This window comes from Myotis lucifugus, unplaced genomic scaffold (genome assembly GCF_000147115.1).
Source record: "Myotis lucifugus unplaced genomic scaffold, Myoluc2.0 scaffold_34, whole genome shotgun sequence".
NCBI lineage: Eukaryota > Metazoa > Chordata > Mammalia > Chiroptera > Vespertilionidae > Myotis > Myotis lucifugus.
The window spans coordinates 1,767,351-1,793,710 of NW_005871082.1; the positions used below are offsets into that span (position 1 = coordinate 1,767,351).

A 26,360-nucleotide genomic window follows, 5' to 3' on the forward strand; every position below is an offset into this window, starting at 1 on the left:
TACCAATCTGGCTTTTTCCTTTAAGGCTATAGTAGATGTAAATAATGTCACTTTCTGTTATGTGTAGGCAAGAAAAATCTTTGTATCATTCACTTCCTACAGTCCATTTCCCCTATAGTTTTACTTCTCTTCTTGATTAGGATTTCATCATATCTAATACAATATATGCTTATCCTAAGAATAAAGAACTATTAAGTTTTGATTATTTTCTGTTTCTTTGGTGTTCGATGTAATCATTTGATTATGGTAAGCAATGGGAAGATGTAGGTAAATGTTACCTGCCAGAAACTTCCTTTTTCAAGTAAAAAAAAAAGAATATACCAGCCAACTAATCACTAGCCCTATGAAAGAAAAGAGGCACAACTCAATATCATAAATCTCCAATGTAGGAGCAAGACACATGATTCTGAGGCAAAGCCAAGATGAATGGCCAAACATAGTCAGGCTGCCAACTCTGCCTATGCTTTTCAGGTATAATATTGTCTAGTTGACAAAAATACTGAGAATTATCCCTAATATTTTATGGAGGGAACTAAATAGACTGAGTATATGTTCTTATCTGGTCTCACCTTTGAATAAAGAGTAGTGGAAATGGCTACATGAGGAAAACACATGTAACAGAAACTGACAATAAGAATGACATTCAAAAGAGAATTTAGTAGGGTTAAATGGATCAGAAGTCTGAATGTATCTCCCTCCATTGCCTTGGGATGCACTCTCTAACCAGATGGGTGACTTCTGATATAGGACATTTAACAAAGTTTCAGAAATAAGAACACAGTTCTTGTAGCTAAAGGAAGATCATAGACAATCTTGATTGAGCTCTTCATCTCCTCATTATCTTCCCATATTTCACTATCTCTATATGCCTGGACAATACTATTTCATTCTTTTAAGTTCAGTGACAAAATCAATATATATCTCAATGTTGAGTAAACTATTGCACCTATGAGAGAATACTGGCATTGTACAAACTCAAGTACAAGAAAGCAATGTCTGTAAAATTCTGCACAAAATAAAGTGTGATTCAAGAAATATATGAACTCTGATAAAATTTAAATAAAAGACCACAAACATTCACAACCATAAACAAATTTTGGTAATATAACACTGGTGAGTTTTTTTTTTTTACAAAGATATTATTATAAAACACAAGCATTTAAAAAATAAAAAAATTACTCAGAAATGGAGAAACTATGATGAAAGGCTTGGTTAGAACAATGGCCACATTTAAATGTACAACAAATACATGATGGTTGTTCACATTATCTATATATATAAAAAACCAGCGAGCTGTAACGCTGTAACAACCAGAACAACCAGTTGCTATGATGACCACTGTGGCCAGCAAACCGGCACGATCAAGGGGTGGGGCCAGTGGCTAACCTCCCACAGCCCCTCCCCAGGCTGCCCCCCCCATCGGACTTTCCCACCCTGATCAAGGTCAGGGCTGGCTGGCCAACCCCCCCTGCCATTCCCCCCTACAGCCCCATCCCCAATCAGCCCACTCCACCATGATAGGCCCACAGCCCCTCCCCCTGGCCGGCCCAGCCCCTGATCGCACCCCCCACCCCAATAGGGGGCAGGGCCAGCTGGCCAACCTCCTGCAGCCCCTCCCCCCACCCAGCCCCACCCCAGATCAGCACCCCTACCCCAATAAGGGGCAGGGATGGCTGGCCAACCACCCATGTCTCCTCCCCCAGGCTGCTGGCTCCTGATTGGCACCCCCCACCACATTTGGGGGTGGGGCTGGCTGGCCCACCACCCAAAGCCCCTCCTCATGGCCTGCCCTACCCCCAATCGGTCCCCCAACTCCAATCGGGGGCAGGGCACTCTGGCCAATCCACCGTGGCTCCTCCCTCCAGCTGGACCCCACCCATGCAGGAATTCGTGAACTGGGCCTCTAGTAAATATAGAACAGTGTATACCTGTGTCAGAGATCTCCAGAACTATCCTCCATCCGGATAATTCTCTGGAAGGATTCACAGAACCCAGTAACCTTTATATTCATGGTTATGGTTTATTGCAGCAAAAGTTACAGAGTAAAGGCAGCAATAGGAAAGGTACATGGAGTGAAGTTTGGAAGGAACCAGGCACAAGATCACAAAAGTCCTCTCCTCTTCCAGTTGAGTTCAACAGGAGGTACTTAATTTATCTAGTGATGTCATGTGATAGCACATGCAAAGTGTTGCCAACCAGGAAGTTCCCTAAACCCAGAATCCAGGGATTTTATTGGGGACAAGATACATAGAGTATCTGTGTGACTGATTTCAGTAACTAGTGGCAGTGGTGGTAATGAGGGGGAACAGTACTCAGACTTGCTATAATATGTTATCTAAAATGTTCAGTTTTCAACAACAATTGTGAGACTTGTAAAGAAACAGGAAAATGTGACCCATTTATAGGAATAAATATAACAATAGAAACTGCCTTTAAGGAAGCCAAGATGTTAGACTTAGCAGATAAAGACTACACAAAATATATTATAACTGTTAAAATAATTAAGGACAATTTGCTTAAAGAATAATAGGAAAATAATAGAATAATGACTCACCAAATAGAGAATATTAACACTCATATAAGGATGCATTCATTTATATACATTTCTACACATATTCATAGGGATACAAGTGGCCATTAATTTTGGAATGTATTTAAGTTGAAGGCATTGAAATGAGCATTTCATGGCTCAATAAATACCCTAATATCTCTTAAAAAGGAGTGTCCATAATCTATGGGTCTGTACAGTAGACGGCACCTAGTAATGATTAGTAGTACTCATAATTATACAAATAGAGCACTATAAATATTTATATATAGGGGGGGTCTCACACACTTTGATTAATTATAAAGGCAGTGTTTATTAAAACATATTTCATTTTCAAAATTGAGCTATCAGCCTTTAATGCATACATACATTTTTGGGACACCCTGTATAACCATATATTATGTAGAAATGTATGTATTATCTGTGTACATATAATTTTGTGTTCATAAATAATATAAAACTTTTTTGGTGTTGGATTTCTTTTTTTTATTTGTTTAAGGTATTACAAATAGTAGTACATATGTCTCCTTTTCTCCCCCATTGATCTCCCCATGGCCTCCCCTACCCCCCAGTACTTGCCCTCACCCCCGCAGTGTCTTGCATCTACTGGTTGTGCTTACATGCATGCATAAAAGTCCTTCAGTTGATCTCTTACCCGACCCCAACCATACCCTACCTCCCCCCTGTAGTTTGACAGTCTGTTTGATGCTTCTTTGCCTCTATTTTTGTTCAACAGTTTATAATGTTCTTTATATTCCACAAATGAGTGTGATCATGTGGTATTTTTCTTTCACTGACAAGCTTATTTTACTTAGCATAATGCTCTCCAGTTCCATCCATGCTATTGCAAATGGTAAGAATTCCTTCTTTTTTACAGCAGCATAGTATTCCATTGTGTAGATGTACCACAGTTTTCCAATCCACTTATCTGCTAATGGACATTTAGGCTGTTTCCAAATCTTAGCTATTGTAAATTGGGCTGCTATGAACATAGGGGTGCATATATCCTTTCTGATTGGTGTTTCTGTTTTCTTGGGATATATTTCTAGAAGTGGTATTACTGGGTCAAAGGGCAGTTCCATTTTTAATTTTTTTTAGGAAATGCCATACTGTCTTCCCTAGTGGCTGCACCAGTCTGCATTCCCACCAACAGTGAAGGAGGGTTCCTTTTTCTCTGCATCCTCTCCAGCACTTGTCGTTTGTTGATTTGTTGATGATAGCCATTCTGACAGGTGTGAGATGGTACCTCATTATTGTTTTGATTTGCATCTCTTGAATGATTAGTGACTTTGAGCATGTTGTCATATGTCTCTTGGCTTTCTGAATGTCCTCTTTCAAAAAGTGTCTATTTAGGTCCTTTGCCCATTTTTTGATTGTGTTGTTTATCTTCCTTTTGTTAAGTTGTATGAGTTAGCAGTAAATGTTGGAGATTAAACCCTTATCAGAGATAACATTGGCAAATATGTTCTCCCATGCACTTGGCTTTCTTGTTGTTTTGTTGATGGTTTATTTTGCATAAATAATATAAAACTTTAAATAATTGTATCTATGTATGTATGTGTGTATATGCATGCACACAAACACATATATTATATATATGTGTGTTTATATATTATACACACACACACACACACACACACACACACACACACACGGACTCCACACTCTACCAGGAAGCACTAAAGATGGGCTTTGGGTCCTTAGGAAATACCCTGTGTTTCTAGCATAGCTCTCTGACAATTTGTTAGAAAGGTTAAGTATACAGCCATGAGAATCAGACTGCCTGTGTTCAATTCCCACCTCTGCCATTAGTTAGCTGTGTGACCTGGCATCTATAAAACACAGTAGTAATATTGTTTTCTTCACAGTGCTCCTGTGAGGAGTAATTGTCTTCTTAATGCATGTAAAGTCCTAGGTAGCACAAGGCAAACAGTTAGTGCTCAATAAATTTTAGCTATCATTATTGATCTTCTTGTGATTCTGCTCTTTCAGGAAATAAAACAGTTTTTTGTGTTTGTTTGTTTTTTCAAATCTGGAGCATGTGCGAAATTTAGATTATGCTTCTCACCTAAGAACCGAGCTTCATCATAACTTCGTTTATTGTGATGGTGTCTACAACTGTCACCCCTTTATCTGTGATCTCCTTAGAGTTTTCAAATTGTAACGTACAGCTATTAGCATGTTGTGAGTATTAATGGAGTGATGACTGCTTCCCAGGAATGATCAGGTGCATTTATTTTGCCTTTCATGGACTTTTGTGTGTTATGTAAATAAGGTGAGGTTATGGTGATGGCACATACTATTTTGAGAACCTTCTATGTAATCTGCCTGGGCTCTTCCTGTTTTGATTCCACTTATGCATGAGGACAGAAGACGTTGGTCTCTTTTGTTCTCTTTTAGGTCCTCAACACCTAAAAGAGTGCCTGGTACACAAATGAACGCATTGTAGTAGCTCATAATCTAAAACCATTCATTTAATTTCCAGTATCTACCAAAGTCCGTTGATATTATTCCAATCTCAAACTACCCTTGTAATTACTTATCAAAATATGCTGGATGCTTCTGTTAAATTCAATAATTTATTATCTGAGCATCCTCCTGTCTTTTATGTGTATAGAGGTGCTATTTTATCTACCTATTAAACCTAATGCCATTGCTTCTTTCATATAAACCCACCCATCTACCAAGACCAGCTCAGACTCTCCCCATCTTCTCTCCTCACCTGTATGCCACAGCCTCTCTCTCCTAAAGGCCACTGTCATTGATATATCTTTCCCGTGTCATTTAACAATTTTTATATTCTAGCACAGTTATTTGTGTCTTCCACATCTCTCTTCAGAACAGGAACAGGAACTTTGTCTGTCACACTTTTGTGCTTGTAGATAGATAGCAAATATTTGGCAGCAGCAAATGTTTAATAAGGACTTACTCAATGCCTGATACTGAGTCCAGTGACAGATTGGCTCCATAGGAAAGTGAGTAAGTCTCTGTCTTTATTCTCTAAGACTGTTTGCTAAATGAGTGATTAAACAAATGAATGAGCACCATGCTGCTGCAGAACAGACCCTGGACTTAGTATTGGATCTTATTGGATCTACTGGGTTAAAATCCAGGCTGTGTGACTTGGAGATGATAACTTTCCCCTCTAAGAGCCTTGGTATCTTGTTTGAAAGTAGGAATAATAAATCCACATTGTAGCACTAATTGACATAACATATTGGGGGGCAGTGAAGGGAGCTTGTAGCCAAAGTGTTTAGATTGCAGAAGGTATCTAATAAAAGTGAGTTTGTTTCTTCATTAAGAAGTGCTATTTGAATGACAGTAAAATGACTGGTTTTCAAGGGTGTCATTAGCTCAACTTTATCAATTTTCTTTGAATGGACCAAGCAAATTTTTTTCTTTTCATGAGTTTATTGAGATGGAAGCATATTCTTATACTGTCTAGCCACTAGGGATGTTAGGGGGCCAGGCTGTGTTCCTGCTCTTTCCTTCTTCTAGAAGTTCTCCGGTAAATTACCTGTTTGCTGTTGTGGTTATAAACAGCTACTCTCCTCTTATTCCACATTAAATACTTACAGGAGTCTAAATTTTGTTTAATGTACTTTATTTTATCTACAGCATACAGAACTATACTTACTACTGTTTGTGGGGACACTTTCACTTTTGCAAAATGCCTTCATATCCATTATTTCATTCAGTACCCATGACAAATCTGTGAGCTTAGTAGGGCAGGGACCAGTGCCATCAAGCCTTTTCCAAATGAGGTCATAGAACCTCAGAGTTTGAGTGGCCTACTGAAGGTCACATAGCTTAGAAATGGCAATGGAGGTCTAGCAACCTGCCTACAGATTTACTGTCCTCTCCATCCTGCTTTGCTTATGCTGAAAGCAAGGGGAAACTCACCTTTTCATCCTAAAGATCTCTTCCTTCTTCTTTGCAGAGGCTTCCATCTTGAGCTACGATGGCAGCATGTACATGAAGATCATCATGCCCATGGTCATGCACACCGAGGCTGAGGACGTGTCCTTCCGCTTCATGTCCCAGCGTGCTTATGGGCTGCTGGTGGCCACAACCTCCAGGGACTCTGCTGACACCCTGCGTTTGGAGCTGGATGGGGGACGTGTCAAGCTCATGGTTAACTTAGGTATCGTATGAAGTACCCTCTGCCACTCTGTTTGGGCTTGTCTTCCCTTTCTTTTCTGATTTTCATTGATTTGATTGAATTCTTTGTTTGTTTCTTGAAAGTTAGCTGCTCACTTCTTGTTTAATAGACCAAGGATAAAATCCAACAGCAACAAACACCTTTTCCTTGTTTCTGCATGAGGTTTTGATGTCAATTTCTGGTTTCTGAAAATAGTGGTGGTTTTATTTTTTCTTTCTTTCTTTTTATTTTTTTATTTTTACTAGATTATTTGTTTTCTAAGTTTCCTTTCTTGGTTTTATGGAACTGTTTAGCTTTGTGTAAAACACGCTACTTTGGTCCATCTTTTGATCAATCACATTCTCATTAAGTCCAACTCCTTGGTCACCACTCAAAACAGTCAAAGCTGAGGGCAGGGATAGGGCAGGAAATGGAGGCAAAATGGGAGGGTGGGGTTGGAGAGAACTAAGCTATGTGCATAGGATGATAAATGCATCGTTTCTACCTCCAGCGTGACTATTCAGATGGAGAATTCTGGTGGCTGTGATGACACTAGTATCGCCTTATACTTTCTCCTAGTAGAGAGCTCAAGTCAAGTTCTTTCCATTGTCCTATTGGGGAAATAATCCCATATGTTTGGAGTCTCTGACATGTGGAAGGAGAATGTTGCTTCTGATATGTATTCCTATCTTCCTTCCAGATATTCTAATCCAACGTTCAGCAGTAATTTTTATAAAAAGTGTTACATTACACTGTTACTTACCAATTACTCTGATCTCCTCAGATAATACATACCCATTTTTTCTTAATATTGAAAAATTGTCATAATATCAAATTTATAGCCTTATTTGGAGATGATCTGTTCTACTGTAATTACTTAGAACAGATACTTTTCAGATTCCCCTGCTATGGCCTCACTTTCTCTCCTGCTTCTATCTTCTTGACTGACCTTCTATGGAGAATTGGACCTCTGGATTTTTGAAGAAAAAAAACCAACCCTTTATTGCTGCTGATTCTACTCAGTAGAAACTTCATGCCGTGTTGACAGGATTAGTGCTAGAGCTGAGCCCAGACCTTCTGAGCCTGGATTTGTTTGGGTATGTAGAATATGTTTGGGTCCAGAGCTCCTTTAAAAATACTTCAGCAGAATGGCTTGTCAGAGGCATGGAGAAGACATGGTAGACGAATGTATCTGATGCAAGACCGTATAAAACCTTAGATGCCTGATGGAAAGGAGGTTTTGAATTCATACCAGTCAGGTCAACTGGCCACACTTAGAAGATGCCTATGCTACAATCGAAAAACCTCTAGGACACAGATGACTGTTTTGAGCAGTGGCTTGTTTAGTTATGTCTTTTTATTTCTTCCAATGTGCAGCTTTTACAACACTATGCCTTTCTCCTTGTCCAACCTCATTTGATTTCAGTGTGTCTCTTGGTTTTTCTTTTGTTTGTGTCCATGTGTGTTTGGTTATTTTCTTTCCTCTTTTGCTGGATCTTGGTTGTGTTCTTGAGTTTCCAATCCTCCCCACCATCAGCCATGGTAAATCAAAAGATGGTATTCAACCCTTCAAAGGCCCAAAGCCTGCGGCCCGCATAGCAAACAGCCTTGAGAACAGAGCGTACTGAGCAGCCTGCAGGGGCTGGCATACCCCTGTCCCTTTCACCCTCCTTTCCCATCCTCCCTACCTTCTACAAACCAGCAGAGTGTATTACCTAAAACCAACAACCATTACAGATTGTTTACTCTGAAAAACAGCAAAATAAATTAAAAACAACAACTAACAAAACCACACAAACTAAAAAAAATAAATAAATAAACCAAATATAACCTTCAAATAGTTCATGGAAAAACACAATGGAGAACATTTTAACTCTGCACTTATTTCAAATAAGAGAGAGCCGTAGATATAAGAATGATTCAGCCCCATGGGGCTCTGGGGAAATGCACATTGGCCTTTAAACCAACATTTTTTTCTTTTTAAATGTTGTTTTGTAAATATTAGAAGACCAACTATGATGGGTCTCATGCATTAGAATGAAGAGTGGGAGGTGGGAGTAGATAATAGGGGATGAGGAAGGAGATGGACAGATTCTTTTTCTCTCTTACACACACACACACACACACACACACACACACACACACACACTTAGTCATAGAGTCCATGTGTATTCCTAGAAGCATTATTTTTCTATTTTAAACTCTCACTAAAATCTGGGAGTTATGCTTTTTGGACAGACTTTGCTCTTGCCTCTTGGCTCCTTTAGGCACAGGGTCAAGTCTAGCTCCTTCTAAGTTGAGACCTAGTACTTAAAAGAGAGTCAGCCCCTCCCTAGAGAGCACTGTGCTTCTCCTAAAGCAATGGCGACTGCTTTCTTCTCTGAAGGGGATGGTTTACCACAGTGACTGGTTTGAATTTATTTAACTTTCTTTCAAACCTAACAAAAAAACTGACCTTAATTTTCTTGAATTTGTCTATATACAACTCTTCATATTCATGCTTGGTTTGAAGGTTCTCCTTCTACCCCCTCCCCAAAATATCCCCTTCATAGATGTTCTCTTTCTCATGAACTCATGTTGCCCTTTGCTTGGTTGTAGAATACATCTTCAAGCAGAGTTTGCACCCTCAATCATTCCCCAAGAACTGCAAATGATTGCTTCCTTCCCTCACTCCATTTAAACTGTGGCTCTGTTTGAGCACAGATGCAAGTGATATTGCAATTTATTTAAAATTGTCCACACATCTAAGCTACATAAAAGTCTAGTATATCTCTAATGGAATATATTTTCTAATGTCAAAGTGAGTAGACTTTTCTAAGGGCATTATTTTCTGAAGCTAGGCAGTGTGGTAGTAGTAGCCATGAGAAGTGTCCTACAACACTCAGCACATTTTTAAAAGTTGTTAGCTATTGATCAATTATATTTTGATACCTTAAAACCAAAATATATATTAAAACAATTTTGTTATTACAATATATTTCAATATTCTAAAAAACCTTGTAATGTTTTAACTTTTTAAATTTTTTTTATTGATTTCAGAAAGAGGAAGGGAGAGGGAGAGATAGAAACATCAATGATGAGAAAGAATCATTGATTTGCTGCCTCCTGCATGCCCCTTACTAGTAATTGAGCCTGAAACCCTGGCATGTGCCCTGATCAGGAATTGAACTGTGACCTCCTGGTTCATGGGTTGAAGCTCAACCATTAATCCATAATGGCCGGGAAAACCTTGTCTTATTTTAATTTCACAATAACCTTTTGAGATAAATCAAGAAATCATTTTTGTGCTTAGTTTTATAAATGTGAAACAAATAAATATATAACTTTTCAAAGATCACATCAAATGTTGGTAGCAGACCTGGGACTAGAACCTGTGTTTCTACACTGCTAGACCAGCATGGGTTTTCTGTTACCTCAACAGATCAATACTGTGGATCAATGACAGGACAGTCTTAATGACACCTAATGGCTTTTTATGATGGCCACCCTTTAAAAATGCATACAGGGATCTCTTCATTTCCTAGTAGCTGGCTTAAATTGAGCCAAACAGAAAAAAAAAAAACACAAAAAAACAAACAAACAAAAAAACCCCAGCAACAATCAATATTGGTGCAGCCTCTTTCGTGGTCCTTTGGAATCCTCAGCAGAGTGCTGGGAATACTTTTTCAGTGGTGGAGGCTCTTAGGGAATGTGATGCAGTTTGGTTAATTGCATTCAAATTCTCCAGATGTTCTCTCTCTGGAAACTGGACTTGCTGACTACAGTTTTCTATATGCATCATCAAAGACATACAACTCCTAGGAACATTCATCTATTCCATGCTCAACCAAAACTTTTCAATATAGAAAATGATTATTTCTCCTCATTTACTAAAATAAAATGAAAAACTAAATTAAACAAAATGAGCAACACACACACACACACACACACACACACACACCACTCAAACACCATGTCAAGGCTAAGTTAGAGAGAGAACTTTGCTACTAAAGAAAGATCTAAAGGAAATTGTCTTCCCAAGAGAATTTCCCTGATTCATTTTTCATTAAAAATACATCCTTGCTATTAAGGCCACCCTATCAGAGTCTATGAAAAAGGGAATGCGATAGCTTTTTCTACTCAAACCACTTTTTCTTTAGGTAAAGTAACACAATAATTCTTCACTTCTTGACTTTAAATAACCAATTGCCTGCCATCTTGAAAGCTCCAAGTCCTCACATCGGTTTAAAGACACCGTTCAGTTCAGGGAACCATTTGGGTGAACCTAGAAGGATGAGCCCAACCCAACTTCCCTCTCTAGACCATGTAGTCTAAGAATAAAATACTCAGCTACACAGAAAAAAAAGGAGAAAATCACTCCTTGTTTATAATTCTTGGGTTTGTTGCTTTAGGCCCACTCTCTTTCCCTCTCTCTTAGCTTGCCCATACACCTGTTTCCCCTCTCTCCTTAATACATCAAGAAGGGGCATTTATGGCTTTGGGTGATGGTCAGAGCAACCAGTAGCTGAAGCCTCACCCTTTCCTCCCTACCTGCCCTCTCCCTTCCCAGTCTTCACCAGGGGCATGGCCTCCTCTGCCTGGTGATCGTACCAGTTGCTCCAGGGCTGTTTGCTCCCACTTTTCTGTTGCGGTTGACGACACATGACAAACCTAACCGCACGAAACCAAACCCAGATTTTTCTCAACAGATGTTCTGACCAACAAATAAGCTTCCAGCCTCCCTCTTCAGAATGATTGGGTGTTAGAAATTGCTCCTGCTTGAATTTCACACAGTTTCATTCTTCCCTGTCCTTTGCCACTGTCTTCTTTTTAACTTGCTCCCTTAAAATGGTTTGAGAAATTCACATGGTGGCATAATCCTCAACAAGTCCTCTATAATTATTGGGTCAACCTTCAGCAGGAGAAGAGCACCGTTTCTAACTGTAGTTTTCCCTTTAACTTTCTTCCTTTCTTTGTCATGTTACTTCTACCTTTAAATATATGATTTTAAACAAATTATTATTGGAATTCCACTATCATAAACCAAACTTAGTTTCAGCTGGGCAGCTTGGTAACAATTAACCTGAGATATTTCTGTAACAATCCTGCCCGGTCCCCTGCTAATATCCATTGACTCCACTCAAGACCTCTGATGCTGTGAGTCCATGACTCTAAACATATATTAATAAAAGGATATATTCTCTGAACTCTGGCATGGAAGACCTTGTCTGATTACCAGCAATGCAAAATTAGCCACTCCTTTCCCCCCTGGATTTCCCATTAAATAAACACAAACAAACATAAAAGCAAAGACTTTTCTCTCTTTAAGATGCAGAATCACAGAGTGAAATAGGTAGAATGTCAAAGGTGTCCAAGGCCTCCTCCCCATGTACCTGTCTTGCCTTCTCCTTGAATGCTGTAGGCACTTGATTCAGTCTGAGCATTCGGGCAGGAAGACAGAGATAGGCTTCATGAGTGGGTTGGTCTGGGAGCCTTTGAAACCAGAGTAGTCAATTGTGATAACATCATTCAGCTCATTTCCCCCTATACCCAACTCACTTCTCTAAAATCTGGGATGGGTGTTTGTGCGGTTAGCGGTTTGCAAGTGGCCATTTTATGACAGGAAATGACCAGGTGGTGTTAACCCTTTCCTTAGCTCTAAGGATATTGGCAAGTCTGCCTTTGCAAAATTTTGTAGCATTTGGGGCCTGACCTAAGGAGAGGGTGGAGGGAATTTGCTTTTAGAAAAAGAGAAAGGGTTAAATACTGCACTGAGAAACTTCATGGACTGATTTTTTAAAATGATACAAAGTGTCAGATTGGCAATATATCTTTGGAATACTAATACAAAAATTGTGTTGATGCTACTTTTTAGATAAATTTTTAAAAAATCAATTGTAGATGGACATAGCATATAGCCTGCATTTGGTGAGGAAATTTTTGAGTAATTTTCCAAGTTTAACAAAATTAATATTTCAAAGTCCAGGTTTAAAATACTTTATCTTAATAAAAGAATAGGATTGGGGGGAAACACATACTCGATGTCTATTGTGGATATATATGTATACCAGTATATATCTCTATACATATGTGTATATATATATATGTGTGTGTGTGTATATATATATGTATCCAACTTTACTAAATAATATACTGTACATATACACCCACCCTTAAACTTGTGCATACTGTATTTATATAAAATGGCCACATTTCTTGCGTGTGTCTGTCCCCGGAAGGGTGGACTGATTGTTTTTGGATGTCTGCAGCTGTTACCTTGAAGGATGCAATTTCATCTTTCATTTATTTTTCCCCATCTAGACTGTATCAGGATAAACTGTAACTCCAGTAAGTTTTCCCTCAAGTTTCATTTTGTTCTTTAAAAAAGCAAAGAAAAACTGACTTTATTTTGTTTACTGTTTTATGAGCTGTTTTTTATTTGAATTATTTTATTTTTTGACTATGGAATGGGGGGAACTGGGGTGATGGCAAGGGCCGTGGGTGTGGTTTCTGAATTGGGTCAGGTCCTGTCTTCTTTCCTTGCATTTGCTCTATATGCAGAAAAGGAGGAAAGGGAACCTGATAATGAAATAACTTGAAAAAGAATTGAAATGGTAATTTGTTGTTCAGGGAGAAAAAACCCTAGGGGGTGTGTGTGGGGGTCATACAAAAAGCCTTAGAGCAACCAGAATGCACTTCTCCACTACAAAAAGCTTCAAAAAATAAAAGCAAAGTTCATGACCCAGAAGGTGGCTGCCAACTCTGACATTTCTTTTCTGGCATTTATCACTGTGGGGGTTTTGTTTGTTTGTTTGTTTTACTTTAGGTTTTGTGTCTGCTCTATAGGAGGATGGGAAAAACAGTTCTGGGTGATAATGCAACATTTTAACTGAAGGCTTGAGACACATTCTGGCTCTTCAGAATGACGAATTGCAGCCTATTATTTTTACTTTATCCCATTCAAACAGTTCAGTTCTTGAACAAGGGTCATGATATAGTGAAGGCTGAATACTGTTCATGCATTTCCGCCTCTGCCTAGAAATGAACAGTAACTGGAGTCAATGAAGTAGGGGAATAGGAAGAGAAAGAGAAAGATGAGTACGAGGGAAAGGATAGGCCTAGATGATAAAAGGAAGAAATGAATATGCTTTGAGTCCTATAACATATTAGTTACAGTAGTTAAATAACTTATTAACTAGGGTAATTAGGGTGATGAGCTGTAACAAACATCCCAAAATTTCAATGGTTCAACAAAAGAACGTTTATTTCTTATTCAGGCAAAGTCCAATGCAAATTGAGGAGGTCTTCTGGTCAGCTTTCTTCAAAGAAGTAATTCTTTTATGACCTGGGCCCACCACGTTGGAGATCTTTACTTCCAGTTGCATCCATAGGGAAGAGTGATCTTCGATGGTTATGTAGTATGTCATATTGCCTTGCCTAGAAGTGACGTACATCAGTTCTGCACATATTTTATTTGTCAGACATGACTTCTTTCTAAATGCAAAGGAAGCTGGGAAATGTAGTCTTCCTGTTGTCCCAGGAGGAGAAAATTGGATTGGTTGAGAATTTACCACACATAAGTCTCAGCATCATCTCTACATTGTTTGCTTCTTTCTATGCTTGGGTCTTTCTATAAGGAAAAAACTCAGTAAAGGAAATAACTCAACTTCTACATTTCATTTACTTGTATATTCCATCGAATGAAATATTTTACAAGTGCTAACTAGTTTAACCTTTCTGGGGAGATTTATTTTCAGGATGACAAAGTAATAAATCCATATCCACTTTTTTTCTTTTGCAAATGTTCCATATAAATTAACAAAAATGAAGAAATGTAAAAAAGAATCTAGGTAAGCAACCACTTCCTAAAGCAGAATGCTTTATGCTTGTTTTGCTGTCACTTTCAGTTAAATTAATCAATGTCCTTTTTTGCTGTTTTTAAAATATTTCTAATTAGCCAGACATTCTTCATGGTATTTAGATCATTAAAAGCCCAATTGAAACATTCTTTTTTCTCTAAAGACTTTTGGAGAATTTTCTCTTTCTTAAAGCAGCTTTATGGAGGTATGATTTTCATACCATAAAATTCATCAATTACAAGCCTACAATTCAATGACTTTTATTACATTTATAGAGTTGTCCAACATCACCATGATAGCATTTTTAGAACATTTTTATAGTTCCCCTCAAATCTCCCTTAAGTCGATTTGAAGCTAATCCCTACTTCTACCCTTAGCCTTTGACAATTATAGAACTGCTTTTGTATTTATAAATTTGCCTTTTCTAAACACTTCATATAAATGGAATATTATAATATGTAGTCATTTGTGTCTGGCTTCTTAAAAACTACAGCATATCTACAGCAAGCTTTCTCTTTTCCTTTTGCATTAGTTTCCAGAAGGAAATAAGCTGGGAGGGGAGCATGAAGGTAAAATAAACTCATCCAATGTTGAATCTGACATCTGGCTTCAGAGGCTTATATGCAGAATAGGCAACTGAGGGAGTTATTTGATCAGGATATCAGGTCTTGGTTTTGTGCTTTAGCCACACTTTATCTTGCAATTATTCTACAGATTCCATCAGATCAGCCATGGAAATCATCATTAGACAAGTTCCAGTGTTCTTTCTCCTGGGGAGATAGTGATTCTTCTCTAGAACACAGATATGAGCAGGTTTTCTGGATCTGAATTTTCTATTCAGAGCCACCAAAAGCAGCCCTGGGAGGAACTATGTCAGCAAAGATGTATTCCCAACTTTGATGACAGTGTAGAAAGAGTATAACTGATGTTAGTGCAATATTTAGGTAAAGAGCTGAGATTGGACTTTGAAAATCAATATTGAATTCTCATTATAAACCTTTAACATTCTTAGGAAGTTACTGTTTCTGAAAGCATCAGGGAACGAATCCATAGTGTCCACTGTTTGAGTGGTTGAATAGAAATGAAACAAAATGAGACATGAGTCCTTTAAACTAATGTAAGAGGTATGTACATATAACCAGGGTCATATTGTAGAGTCACAAAGTAAAGGATACATGTTCTTGAAGTCAATTTTAATTGTTGATTTGGACTGAAAACTTGAATTGAAACCAAAGTGACATAGTATACAGAAGAATGCAAATAAGCATGAATCTCATTTAATTTGTATTTTAAGAGGAAATGTAAAAATTCAGATATTCTTTTTATTGTGTATCCCTGCCATTATTTGCACTTGAGTGGAAAAGTTTGAGAGAACTATGCAACTAAATTATAAGAGAAAACAGGTACAGGTGATTAGAACTCTTAATTCTCTTCTCATGGACTCATTAGAATTCATAGTTCAACCTGTTACAGAATCTCAAGTTGTTTATAAGAGGTACGCAGACCATTCCTCTTATGCCATGTTTTATTGTGAGAGTTCAAGAAATAAGATCGCTTCATAGCCTAAATTCGAGTGGGAGAGGATTTTCTCTTACCCTCGGCTTTGTCTCCAGCTGTCCTTTTATTAGAAGTCACAGGGTGTTATAGCTCACGTTTTACAGCAGAGCTGCTTTTTCCCTGGAAGGGACATACTGAATTAAACTTTAACCAAGTTTGAATATAGGTTCATGAACTTCTCCAGTAATTTTTTTTGAATGCCCGTCCTCCAGAAAGTCAGGTAAAACACTGAAAGACATCATCTGTTTTTCCCCTGTTTATCTGCTGCAAAATGCTGTTTGTTCATGGAAATGGCTGTTTTCAAGAGTTTGTGTGCCAGTCTTTTTTAATGGAGAGAAGAGCATGGGAAAGAAGGATGATGTTATAGAATGAAGAGTAAGCAATTGGCCATGACAGAGGGCAGCAGCCTTGAGACAAAAGCCTCCTCCGTTGACTTTGTGGGCTGGCCCTGTCTGTGACTACGGCCCAGCTATGTGCCCACTAAGGCTTTCCAAGCAGCAGAAACACTTTTCTAATCAGCTTCTTGGCTTTCTCCCTTCTTTTTTCCCCATACTTTGTCTTTCTCCATAATATCTATGATATACTTATTATTATTCATTCCAAATCTCACTACCGGTGCTTACCAAATCCTCCAGGCATACCACACCATACATTCTTCTCTGGCTACTAACACCAAACATATATTAGAAGTGTGCAAATTGAGTTATTTGGTTGAATCAGGGTCGTTGTTGGATTTGATCCCTCTGGTAAGAATATTTAGAAATGTGTAATAGGAAATTTCCAGCTTAGAACTTTTAAATGGCAAGAGAGCAGCAGAGTTGGCAGTCACCATGGTGATTGAACTCCAGGGAGACCTGGGACACTGCTAAAGAAAACAGGGCTGCTTTCTGGAGAGTTTCTGGAGGATGTCACCTGTTCCTTTGGTTCTGAGGAGGGCAGTACCCTAGGAGGCATGCAATTCTGAAAACAGGTATGAACTTCTTGTTGGTCTCATGGGTGTTTGCTTAATTGAAAGTCTGTAAAATGGTTTGTTTTCTCTTCCCTTGTCTGACTGTGACCTTGCCCCATGATTTTCTAGCCCCTACTTTATTCTATCCCTTTCAAGCTGTGTAAAGTATGGTTTGAATGAGTACAGTGAACTCATATTAATTAAATGAGTATAGCATGAATGAATATAATGAACACATATTAATGAATATCAATTTCCCCTTTTTCACAATCTTTCCATACTCTCAATGATTAATTCATCCGTGTATGGCCATTTTCTCAATCTTACAAAAACAAAAAAACAAAAACAAAAAAACAGGGTGTATATATCACATGGAAATTGTGAGTTTGTGTTTATTTCCAACTATTTTAGGGATATGTAGAACCTCCTTAATTACTTTGAACTTGAAGCCTTCCTAATTTATCTGTGACAAGATTCTTTGTTTTTTCTTCTTAGACATGGAGGAGAAAGGAAATAGAGTGTCATACAAAAATAAAATAAAACACTGACCTTAACACTTAACATTCTCAAGTGCCACCATGTAGTCATTTGTGTCTGAAAACAGCTTTGGTAATCTTGTCCACTTCCTATAGACTCTATTATCTTTGAATCACTTTAGAGACACATAATAATATGAGCTATATGAAACTAACATCAAATAATATGATTTCTCACATCATACCTCTCAAGACTACCTGTATGCACTAAATAATCCTTCTCTTGCACTTGCTTACCTAGTATCTAGTTTTACTTTAGCTTTTCTGTCTTTAGTTTCTTAGCATGATCAATTTCCAGTGTTTTGACAAAGTCAGCATCATGGAGGGGGGGGGGGGTTCTTGTTGAATTTAGGAATAGCTTGATGAACTGCAGTTTACTTACTACACTAGAATTTTGGTTTCTTCTTTGTCTTTTTCTCCATCATCCATCTCTATGATACCAGAATATGTGACTTTCTCTTTAGTTTTGGTTTACCTAGAAATCCCAGAGTTGAATTGTCCTTAAACACAGAAACACCTCAGATCAATCAGGGAAGTTGACTTCTTCTATATTAAAACTCTTCTGGGAAGGAAATTATAGAACCTTCTTTGGTATCCATTCCAAGATTTGAATAAGTGTCAGCCATATAACTTCTCTTAGTAGAGTTTTATTGGAGATAGAAAATTGTTAAACAATTGGAGATGGAAAATTGTTACCTACAAACTACCAACATCACACCTGAGACTTTCTATTTCAACACTAAATGATTATGTTCCACTTTACTCTTAAAACCTAATTTCAAAAAGGTAATACATAATTTTACTTCTCTTTGGAAAGCTTTATATTTCTTGTAATGTATAAAACACCTCAAATGTAAGTTTATTGATAGTATCACTAATAACCAGATTTGAGTATAATACGATGCTTCCTAGTAAACTCTTATGTATGTATGTATGCATGTATAGTTGGTATATAATATTATATTAGTTTCTTCTAAATAAATATTAATTCAGAATGATTTTATTTTTAAGTAGTTAAAAATTATACATGGAACCAAAGGCAAACTTGTAAAAATTCTCCCTTTTATTCCTAATCCCAGTCCCTAAATTCTTTTTTTTTTGGAGGCAACCAAAATTATGATTTTTAAAATATTCTTCTATGAGTATACAACATATAGTTATTACCATATTCCCCTTTTTCTTCCTCTACTTCTTGACACAATGTTAACACATTTTTCTGAATCTTTTTTATTTATTTATTTTTACTTAAAATGTCTTAAGGACTATTTCATGAAGAATATACAGGTCTACTTAATTCTTTTTAGTGGCTACATAATATTGCATTTTATGAAGATATCATATTTGATTAAATCAGCACACTACTAACATAAAGTTATATTTCTCTCAGCTTTTAACTACTACTAAAACTAAGAAAATATATATTTTTCTTCATTAGTCTTTGCATGTATGTACAGAATTACCTATTAGATAAATCCTTAAAAGTGAAATTGCTACGTCAGCAGATAAATGTATCACAAATATTGATAAGTATTACCAAATTGCACTCCAAAGAGGCTGTGCAGATTTCAATTTCTACCAGAAACATATGAATGTTTGCTTTTCCTCATCCTAGCCAAATATGTTGTATTATCAAACTTTTTACTTATTTTCTCCAAATAGCTCTTCAAAATGTTGCTTCACAAATTCGAACGAGAGCCCAATGTCACCCATAGATGTTTTTCTTCAACCCCTTCACTTCTTTAAATATAAGTAGGAACTATTGTCATTCAAAACTTCAGTGACCACTTATACCAGAAATCTTTTACTAGAAGTCTACTATAGCGGCATTTTATATGTAAATCCTTTTTATTAAACATGAGTGTAATAGAAAATTTACAATATATTATAGTATATTTGTGTGATCATCCTCCTATATCCCTGTTTCTTGAGCCAAGTAGCCTGGGTTCACCTTTTTCTAATACCACTAATGTACTATGTGTCCTTGGACAATTTACTTCAACTTTCAGTTTCCTCAGCTGTAAATGGGCATGATTATTGTATTTACCTCTTTGAGTAAGAATAGAACCTAGACCATAACAAATGCTAAATGTGTGGATGTGTGGTAGTGATGATGATGGTGACGGTCAACACTGTCATCATATTGCAACCAAAAAAGAGGACCTTTTGAGAACTGTTCAAGAATGGATGGCTATATAATCCTGAACCATACCTGATAGTTTAATAGATGGCTATGAAATGAGCATCCTCAGTTTCTCTGGCCACCTACTCAGAGCAATGATAAACTCTTTTCAAGGTCATCAGGGTTGCATTGGCTCTGCATCAATAACATTATCAATAAGACTATTGATAAGACCATCATTGGGTAATGTTTGGATTTCCCCCCCTCCCAGAGCATTATGATAAATACATACTGATGTTATAACACAGAAGTCATGTCCTGGCCAGTGGATAGAGTATTGGCTCTTTGACTGAAGGATCCTGGGTTCGATTCCGGTCAAGGGCATGTATCTCAGTTGCAGGGGCCTGTTTCTCTCTTTGTGTCTCTCCCCCTCACTTCCCCTCTCTCTAAAAATCAGTGGAAAAATATCCTTGGGTCAGGATTAAAACAAAGCAAAACAAACAAAAAAAAACGGCAAAACTCATAAAAGTATTTTGACTTCATGAGTTCCTCTGTGTTTGTGTTAGGAACCCTGATATCATTTTAATAAAAGTTTACTAGTGTTCTAAAATGAAAATATTATTTTTAAAATGCACAAATGTGATTATATAATATCATATTGGTGACTTTAATATCCTCTGATATCAACCTTGCATACTCTAAACAGAAACTAAAATATAATAGAGTCAGAAAAATAAGAGTTTTTGTGTCAAGGGTGTAGACTTTGGGGAGAGAACATTACTGTCTATTCAGCTTCCTTGACAAATTCCTGCATGGTTTTAAAAATCATCAAATTCATGCAGACTGCGGTGAAAAAGGAGGATAAAAGAGTAATTCTCTTCTTATAAAATCTTGTATCTTGGTTTCAGTGAGTTTGTTGAAGCATAGCATGATGAGTAAATATGTTAAGAAATTTATACCTGGACCTTTGGGTAATTGAAATTATAGATATGGCATACAAAGGCTTGTGGCTTAGTCTTTATCAGATCCATATGTGATGCCCAGAGAAGTGGAAAATTAGGGACCATTCAGAAGTTAGAACTACAGTACCATTCATCTCAATTTCAGAGAATGTCCTTTGAGAACAGGTTAAAAGAGAGGCTAACAGGAGAAAATTTTCCTTCAGTCACTTTAGGTAAGGCCACTCTTTCTGTGATTTCAAAATGTCTTGGGCTTTAGAATGCAAATGTATCACCTTTTAGTTTGCTTCTCTTGTGTACAGTGAGCTGCTGTCATGGAAAAGTTCACCCAGATAGGTACTTTAACATTTATAATTAATCTAGATTTTAGAAAGGATAAAGGGATTGGGATTAAGTACCCAATTAAATTGTAGATGAGAAATAAGATTGAAGTATTAAATTATAAATAAGCAGCTTCCAAAAGACAGCATGTTTCTTCTCATGGGAGGAAGAGCAGAGGAAATAGCAGAGAGGAAGGAGAAAATGGACTGAGGTTAAAGATACAAGATCTCACAAATAATATAGATATAAGCACAGTTAACAGAGTTATTGAATGCCAGGAAAGACTGCTAAATAAAGGAGTAAAATGTGTCTGAACACAGTAAAAATAGGCAAACACGTTGCCAAAGGATGCATGATCTATTGTGAAGTACCAGGTAAAGAGGCAATATATAGATTCCTAGAACTGTTTGCAAATCACAGTCAAGCCACTATACTTATTATTCCTACTTATATAGCCTGTCAATATATGCACACACATAGTGGTGTCTTATGTCAGCACAGCCTAAAATTTTTTTGTTATGTCTGCCACTGCATGATTTTTATGACCTGAAGCTGCCTTGGATATAGTACAGTGGGGCCTTGACTTACAAGTTTAATTCGTTCCGTGACGGAGCTCCTAACTCAAATTACTCGTATGTCAAATCAAAAGTGAACGAGTGAGACACGTGATGCTGGGCTGATGTTGTGGCGTTCACTGTGACGTTCGCTGTGCTAACTAGCGGTGGGGTATCTGAAGCTGGCTCGTAACCCGAATTTTATCTCGCAACTCAAAGCAAAAAATCGGCCGAGAGACGGCTCGTATCTCAAAAAACTCGTTAGTCGGGACACTCCTAAGTCAAGGCCCCACTGTATATGCTCAATAAATAAATAATGAAATCAATGCATTAATGAAATGTACCCATTTCTCTACCTTACTTTATTATTTATGCAAATACTCTTATAATCAACCCAAGAGGTACAAGCCCCTAAAATGTAAATTACAACTTTTTTGTCTTGTTGTCATTCTAAAAGGAGGAACATTAACTGAAGAGTAGATTTATTCTCTTATCCCTAATAATATGAAAGAATTACTTTCTCTGTAAATGAGGGATCTTATACAAACAAAGATTTTTCATGAAGTCTGTTTGGCCAAATTTTGGTTAGAATCAGAAAATTTTATGAGGGAAGATGAATGCGTATCAGTAAATATACATGTTGTCAGTATTCCTCATTCTTCATGCACTCATTCCAAAAACATTTACTGAGGGTTAACTGGGTTCCAGGTGTTGACATCAGTTTAATGGATTTTTAAAAATATGTATATTTTTATTGATTTTAGAGAGAAAAGGAGAGGGAGACAGAGATAGAAACATCAATGATGAGAAAGAATCATTGATTGGCTGCCTCCTGCATGCCCCCTACTGGGGACCAATCCAGGATCAAACCAGGATCTTCTGGTTCATAGATCTATCCTCAACCATTGGGCCACACTGGCTGGGCATTTTTAGGGATTTATACAATGTATTTCCAAGGGAAATGCAGTATAAATCCTCATTGGGTATCCCCTGCCTCATTTTCCCCATTTTCTGTTTCTTTTATAGAAGTTGGATCTCAGATGCATGCATCATTTCTAAAATCCAGATGAGTCCCGTATAGATTTTGTTCTGGGGTGGTTCATTCCAACATTCAATTCAACATAAGGTTTCTTTTTTTCACAATGTATGTATGAGGCTCTGAACACTGATCTGCTTACCAGGTCTTTTCCCTGATTTCTCTTTTTCTTATTTGACTTGCCCTCATCCCCTGACCCCCTGCCTGGAGCCACAGGCTGTGTTCCAGTTCTCTCTACAACAGCTGTAATTTTGTGTAGAAACGGTGTCTCTGTTTTACTTCAATCCATTTTTTGTCTTAATTACCACAGTAAGATTTGCAAGGTGAAGCGTTCAATTAGTATTAGTTATTAGGCAGAGTTTATATTTTGAGAATTAGGAAGGACCACTTTATGCAAGTAACATTATTAACCCAAACACTCCATTTCTGTTTGCTGACAAGATAAATGCATCAATGGATATACTTTCTTTTCATTATGCCAAATATATATATATATATATATCAGCAGGTTTCATCCACCTGTCATAGAAGAGAAGATTTTAATGTGAAATTCTAGATTTCTGGAACAATTACTCACAAAGTGCAAGTTTCCATACTGATTCAGAGCATCTCAAAAAATATAGTTTTTCTCAATTTTAGAATCAATTTTCAGAAGAAAATGTAGAGACCAGAGGATGTTGCTTCTAAAAGAAATGGGGTAATATTATGATTGTTCTATTAAGTGACTAAAATCCTAAAGCTTTCTAAATCAATTTATTAGAAGTCAGGGAAATGAACCTTAAGAGGGATGGATACATTTCCCTTCTAAAAATGACGTTGTTTCAGAATAAATCTGATTATATAAAATCTGTATACAAAAAATTATTCTGTCACACCCACGCCTTAGGTCAACCCTTTGTCAGCAGCAGTGTTCCCAGTGGCTCCGGGAAGGGTCCTGCTTCGGGAATGGGAAGCAAGAGAGGCTTTCAGGAGATGGAAGCAAGAGGTGTGGTGTTTAGTTATAATAATGAATGTCCACCTTCCTGAATGGCTGAAATTATATTGCAGTAAAAAATGTTACAAGGCATATGTGTTCCAAAAGACACAAAATATAAAATAGATCACATCCCCTGAAGCAAAGTCTTTGAAAGGTTATGAGCTCAGGATCCCCCAATTAGGCCCAGGGAAGCACATTTTAAAACATCAACACACTAAAAAGGGGGAAACGAAGGCTTGTGGAAGCCGAGTGGCAGGCAGGAGTCTTCATGAATTTCATTGTATGATTCTCAATCAAATAAGCACTCCTTGTCCTTGTCACCTAAATCCAGCCATCTTCAAATGATGACACAAGACTTTTTTTTTCATCAGAATTAATTTAAAAGGTACCAAATAAAAAAGGATATTATGACCTAAATCCATGGGTGTGGGGTCAGCAGCAATATAAACATCTGAGAGATGACAGAGAAATGACATTGGTGTTCTCTCAAAGTGTGGGCAGTGTAAAATCTCAAGAAATAAACTGAGGGTGCTCCTCTGCTTGTGAGGTAATAAAAAGTGAGAAAATTAGAAACACTAAAAGTGGAGAGAGGACGGCCAGTTTCCTTCCTCTGAGTGATTTTTCTGTGACAGCGTGTCAGGAAGCCCTTTCCTTCCTTCCCTCCCCAGAACCTACAGGGAAGGAGCCACCCCCTGACCCAGATGAGGGTGCCCACAGGAGAGGGATGGCGTGAGCAGCAGAGACAGCAGGCATGGAAGGAGCAGAAGCAGCAGATGGTGATGACAAATGTGTGTGAGATAGGCAAAGGCGAGAGAAAGGGCACAGATAACTACTAGTACTGGAGTGGCCTAAGCATAATGTGTTTAATTACTGTAGAAAAATTGTATATCTTCCGATCTTACAGAAAAAAAGAGAACACAAAGGAAGACAGATAAAGACCGTATGATGAAGCCATTGAATTAGAGGATGGTTAGAGAAGGATCATCGTCATTTCATGAAAACAAATTAATAGTTGAAACTCATATGCCCTGGCCACTGTGGCTCAGTCTCAGCACTGACCCATTCACCAAGAAGTTGCCAGTTCAATTCCCGGTTAGAGCACATTCCCATGTTGCGGTTCGGTCCACATCAGGGTGAGAGCAGAAGGCAACTGGTTGATGTTTATCTCTCATATTATTCTCTCTCTCTCTCTCTCTCTCTCTCTCTCTCTCTCTCTCTCTCTCTCTCTCTGTCTCTTTCTCTCTCTCTCTCTCTCTCTCTCTCTCTCTCTCTCTCTCTCTCTAAAAAGAAACAACACATAAAAACAAAGAAATTAAACTCACATTGTGTACCTGTCAGTAGTTGGAATATTACACTGTTTGTTCACTTATTGTTATTTACAAACAAACTCCCTTTTGATAAAGGAGCTAATTAAAAAATACCTTACTTATTGTCAGAAATGCTAAACATTGTATGACCCTGATGACTAGGAAAGTGCCCGAGTACCTATTCATGACTGACTTATCCACACCCCTAAATACCCATAGAAAACAGAGTGAGAATATCATTTAACATTTCAAAGGCATAAACATTGAACACTAAGTAAAGACACTACCCCATTCTTTCCCCTCCCCAAATTTTCCCTGGACCCTTTTTCTGCTTCATCACAGCAAAAATGGATGCTGCTAAGTAAGTTCATACACAGGACATTCATAATTTGAAAACCTTTGCTATTACTTAAGTACATCAACTTCTCATATGGTTTCTAATGATAGCAAAAATAATAGCAAAGACTGATTGTTTTCTGTTTGCCAGGCCCTTGGGGTGAACAGTTTGCACAATTTATTTAACCATCACCACAATTTATACAATAGGTAGGTGTTATTATCCTCATTTTAGAAATGGACTTAATGATGCTAAGTACTTTGCCCAACCTCAGGTTCAGTGTGTTTGGTCCCAAAGCCCCTGCTCCACACCACAGCACATATTTCCTCTTCTGCTCAAATGCTGAAGTGTTGATGTTCAGGGGAACCCAGTTCACTACTCCCAGACAAGTGCTAATGGTCCCCACCAACAGGGCTACTTCTGGTCACTAATCAATCCTATTTCTTTAGATTGGGTAACCTTAACCTTTCCAGAGCAAGGCTTCCTCAGCTCAGCTCTGTAGGAACATTAGTGTCCCATTCTTGTTCATCACTAATCCCTAAGGCACTATTTAGTTCTGTGACTGAAAGGTACTTGGCATTAGAGATGCATGGAGAGAGGATGAGTTAGGAATTGCCATACTGGCATAGAGACCAATGCTAAAAAGAGGGTGGTAGTAGAATATCATAGCTGATCATCATTGAGTCATCCTCCATGTGCCCAAGTGCCTTGCTGGCCTTTCCCTGGGGATGTTGGTATTCTCAGTTTTTGTCTCTTCCCATTACACTCTTGTGCTATAGTTGTAGCAAACAGTCGTGGTTACCCCAACTCCTCAGGCCCACTCATACCTCTGCTCCTGAGTCCATGCTTCATGTTAAGCACTGTGCACCTTTCCTTTCTGTATCTGCCTAGCCAACTGCTACTCATCTTTCATGACAGCTCAGGAGTCAGCACTCATGTGAAGCCTTCTCTTCTACCCCAGGCAAAGTCTAGGTTTGTCCATCTCTAAGTTCTCATAGTTGAATGTGCATCTTTCAGAACTCTCATCCCATTTGTGTGGTTCTATTTGCTCACATATGTATCACCAGAACCAGTCTCTGGACTGATCCCTTATATGTCCAGTCATCATTGTATTTTCCCACATTAATGAACATTGATTGAGTTAATTAATAATTATATGTTTTATTTTTTAAACTATTTTTA

General features: G+C 37.8%; 1 protein-coding gene across 2 annotated transcripts in view; it reads left to right on the top strand.

Annotated features, from left to right (window-relative positions):
- Positions 1 to 26,360, top strand: part of NRXN3 (neurexin 3) — a 1,457,090-nt gene that overhangs the window by 503,762 nt on the left and 926,968 nt on the right. For both annotated transcript variants that reach the window (XM_023752494.1, XM_006086965.3), the window contains 2 exons: positions 6,489 to 6,692; positions 12,990 to 13,016. In XM_023752494.1, coding sequence (XP_023608262.1) covers positions 6,489 to 6,692; positions 12,990 to 13,016 — 231 coding nt within the window. The remainder of the gene's footprint in view (positions 1 to 6,488; positions 6,693 to 12,989; positions 13,017 to 26,360) is intronic.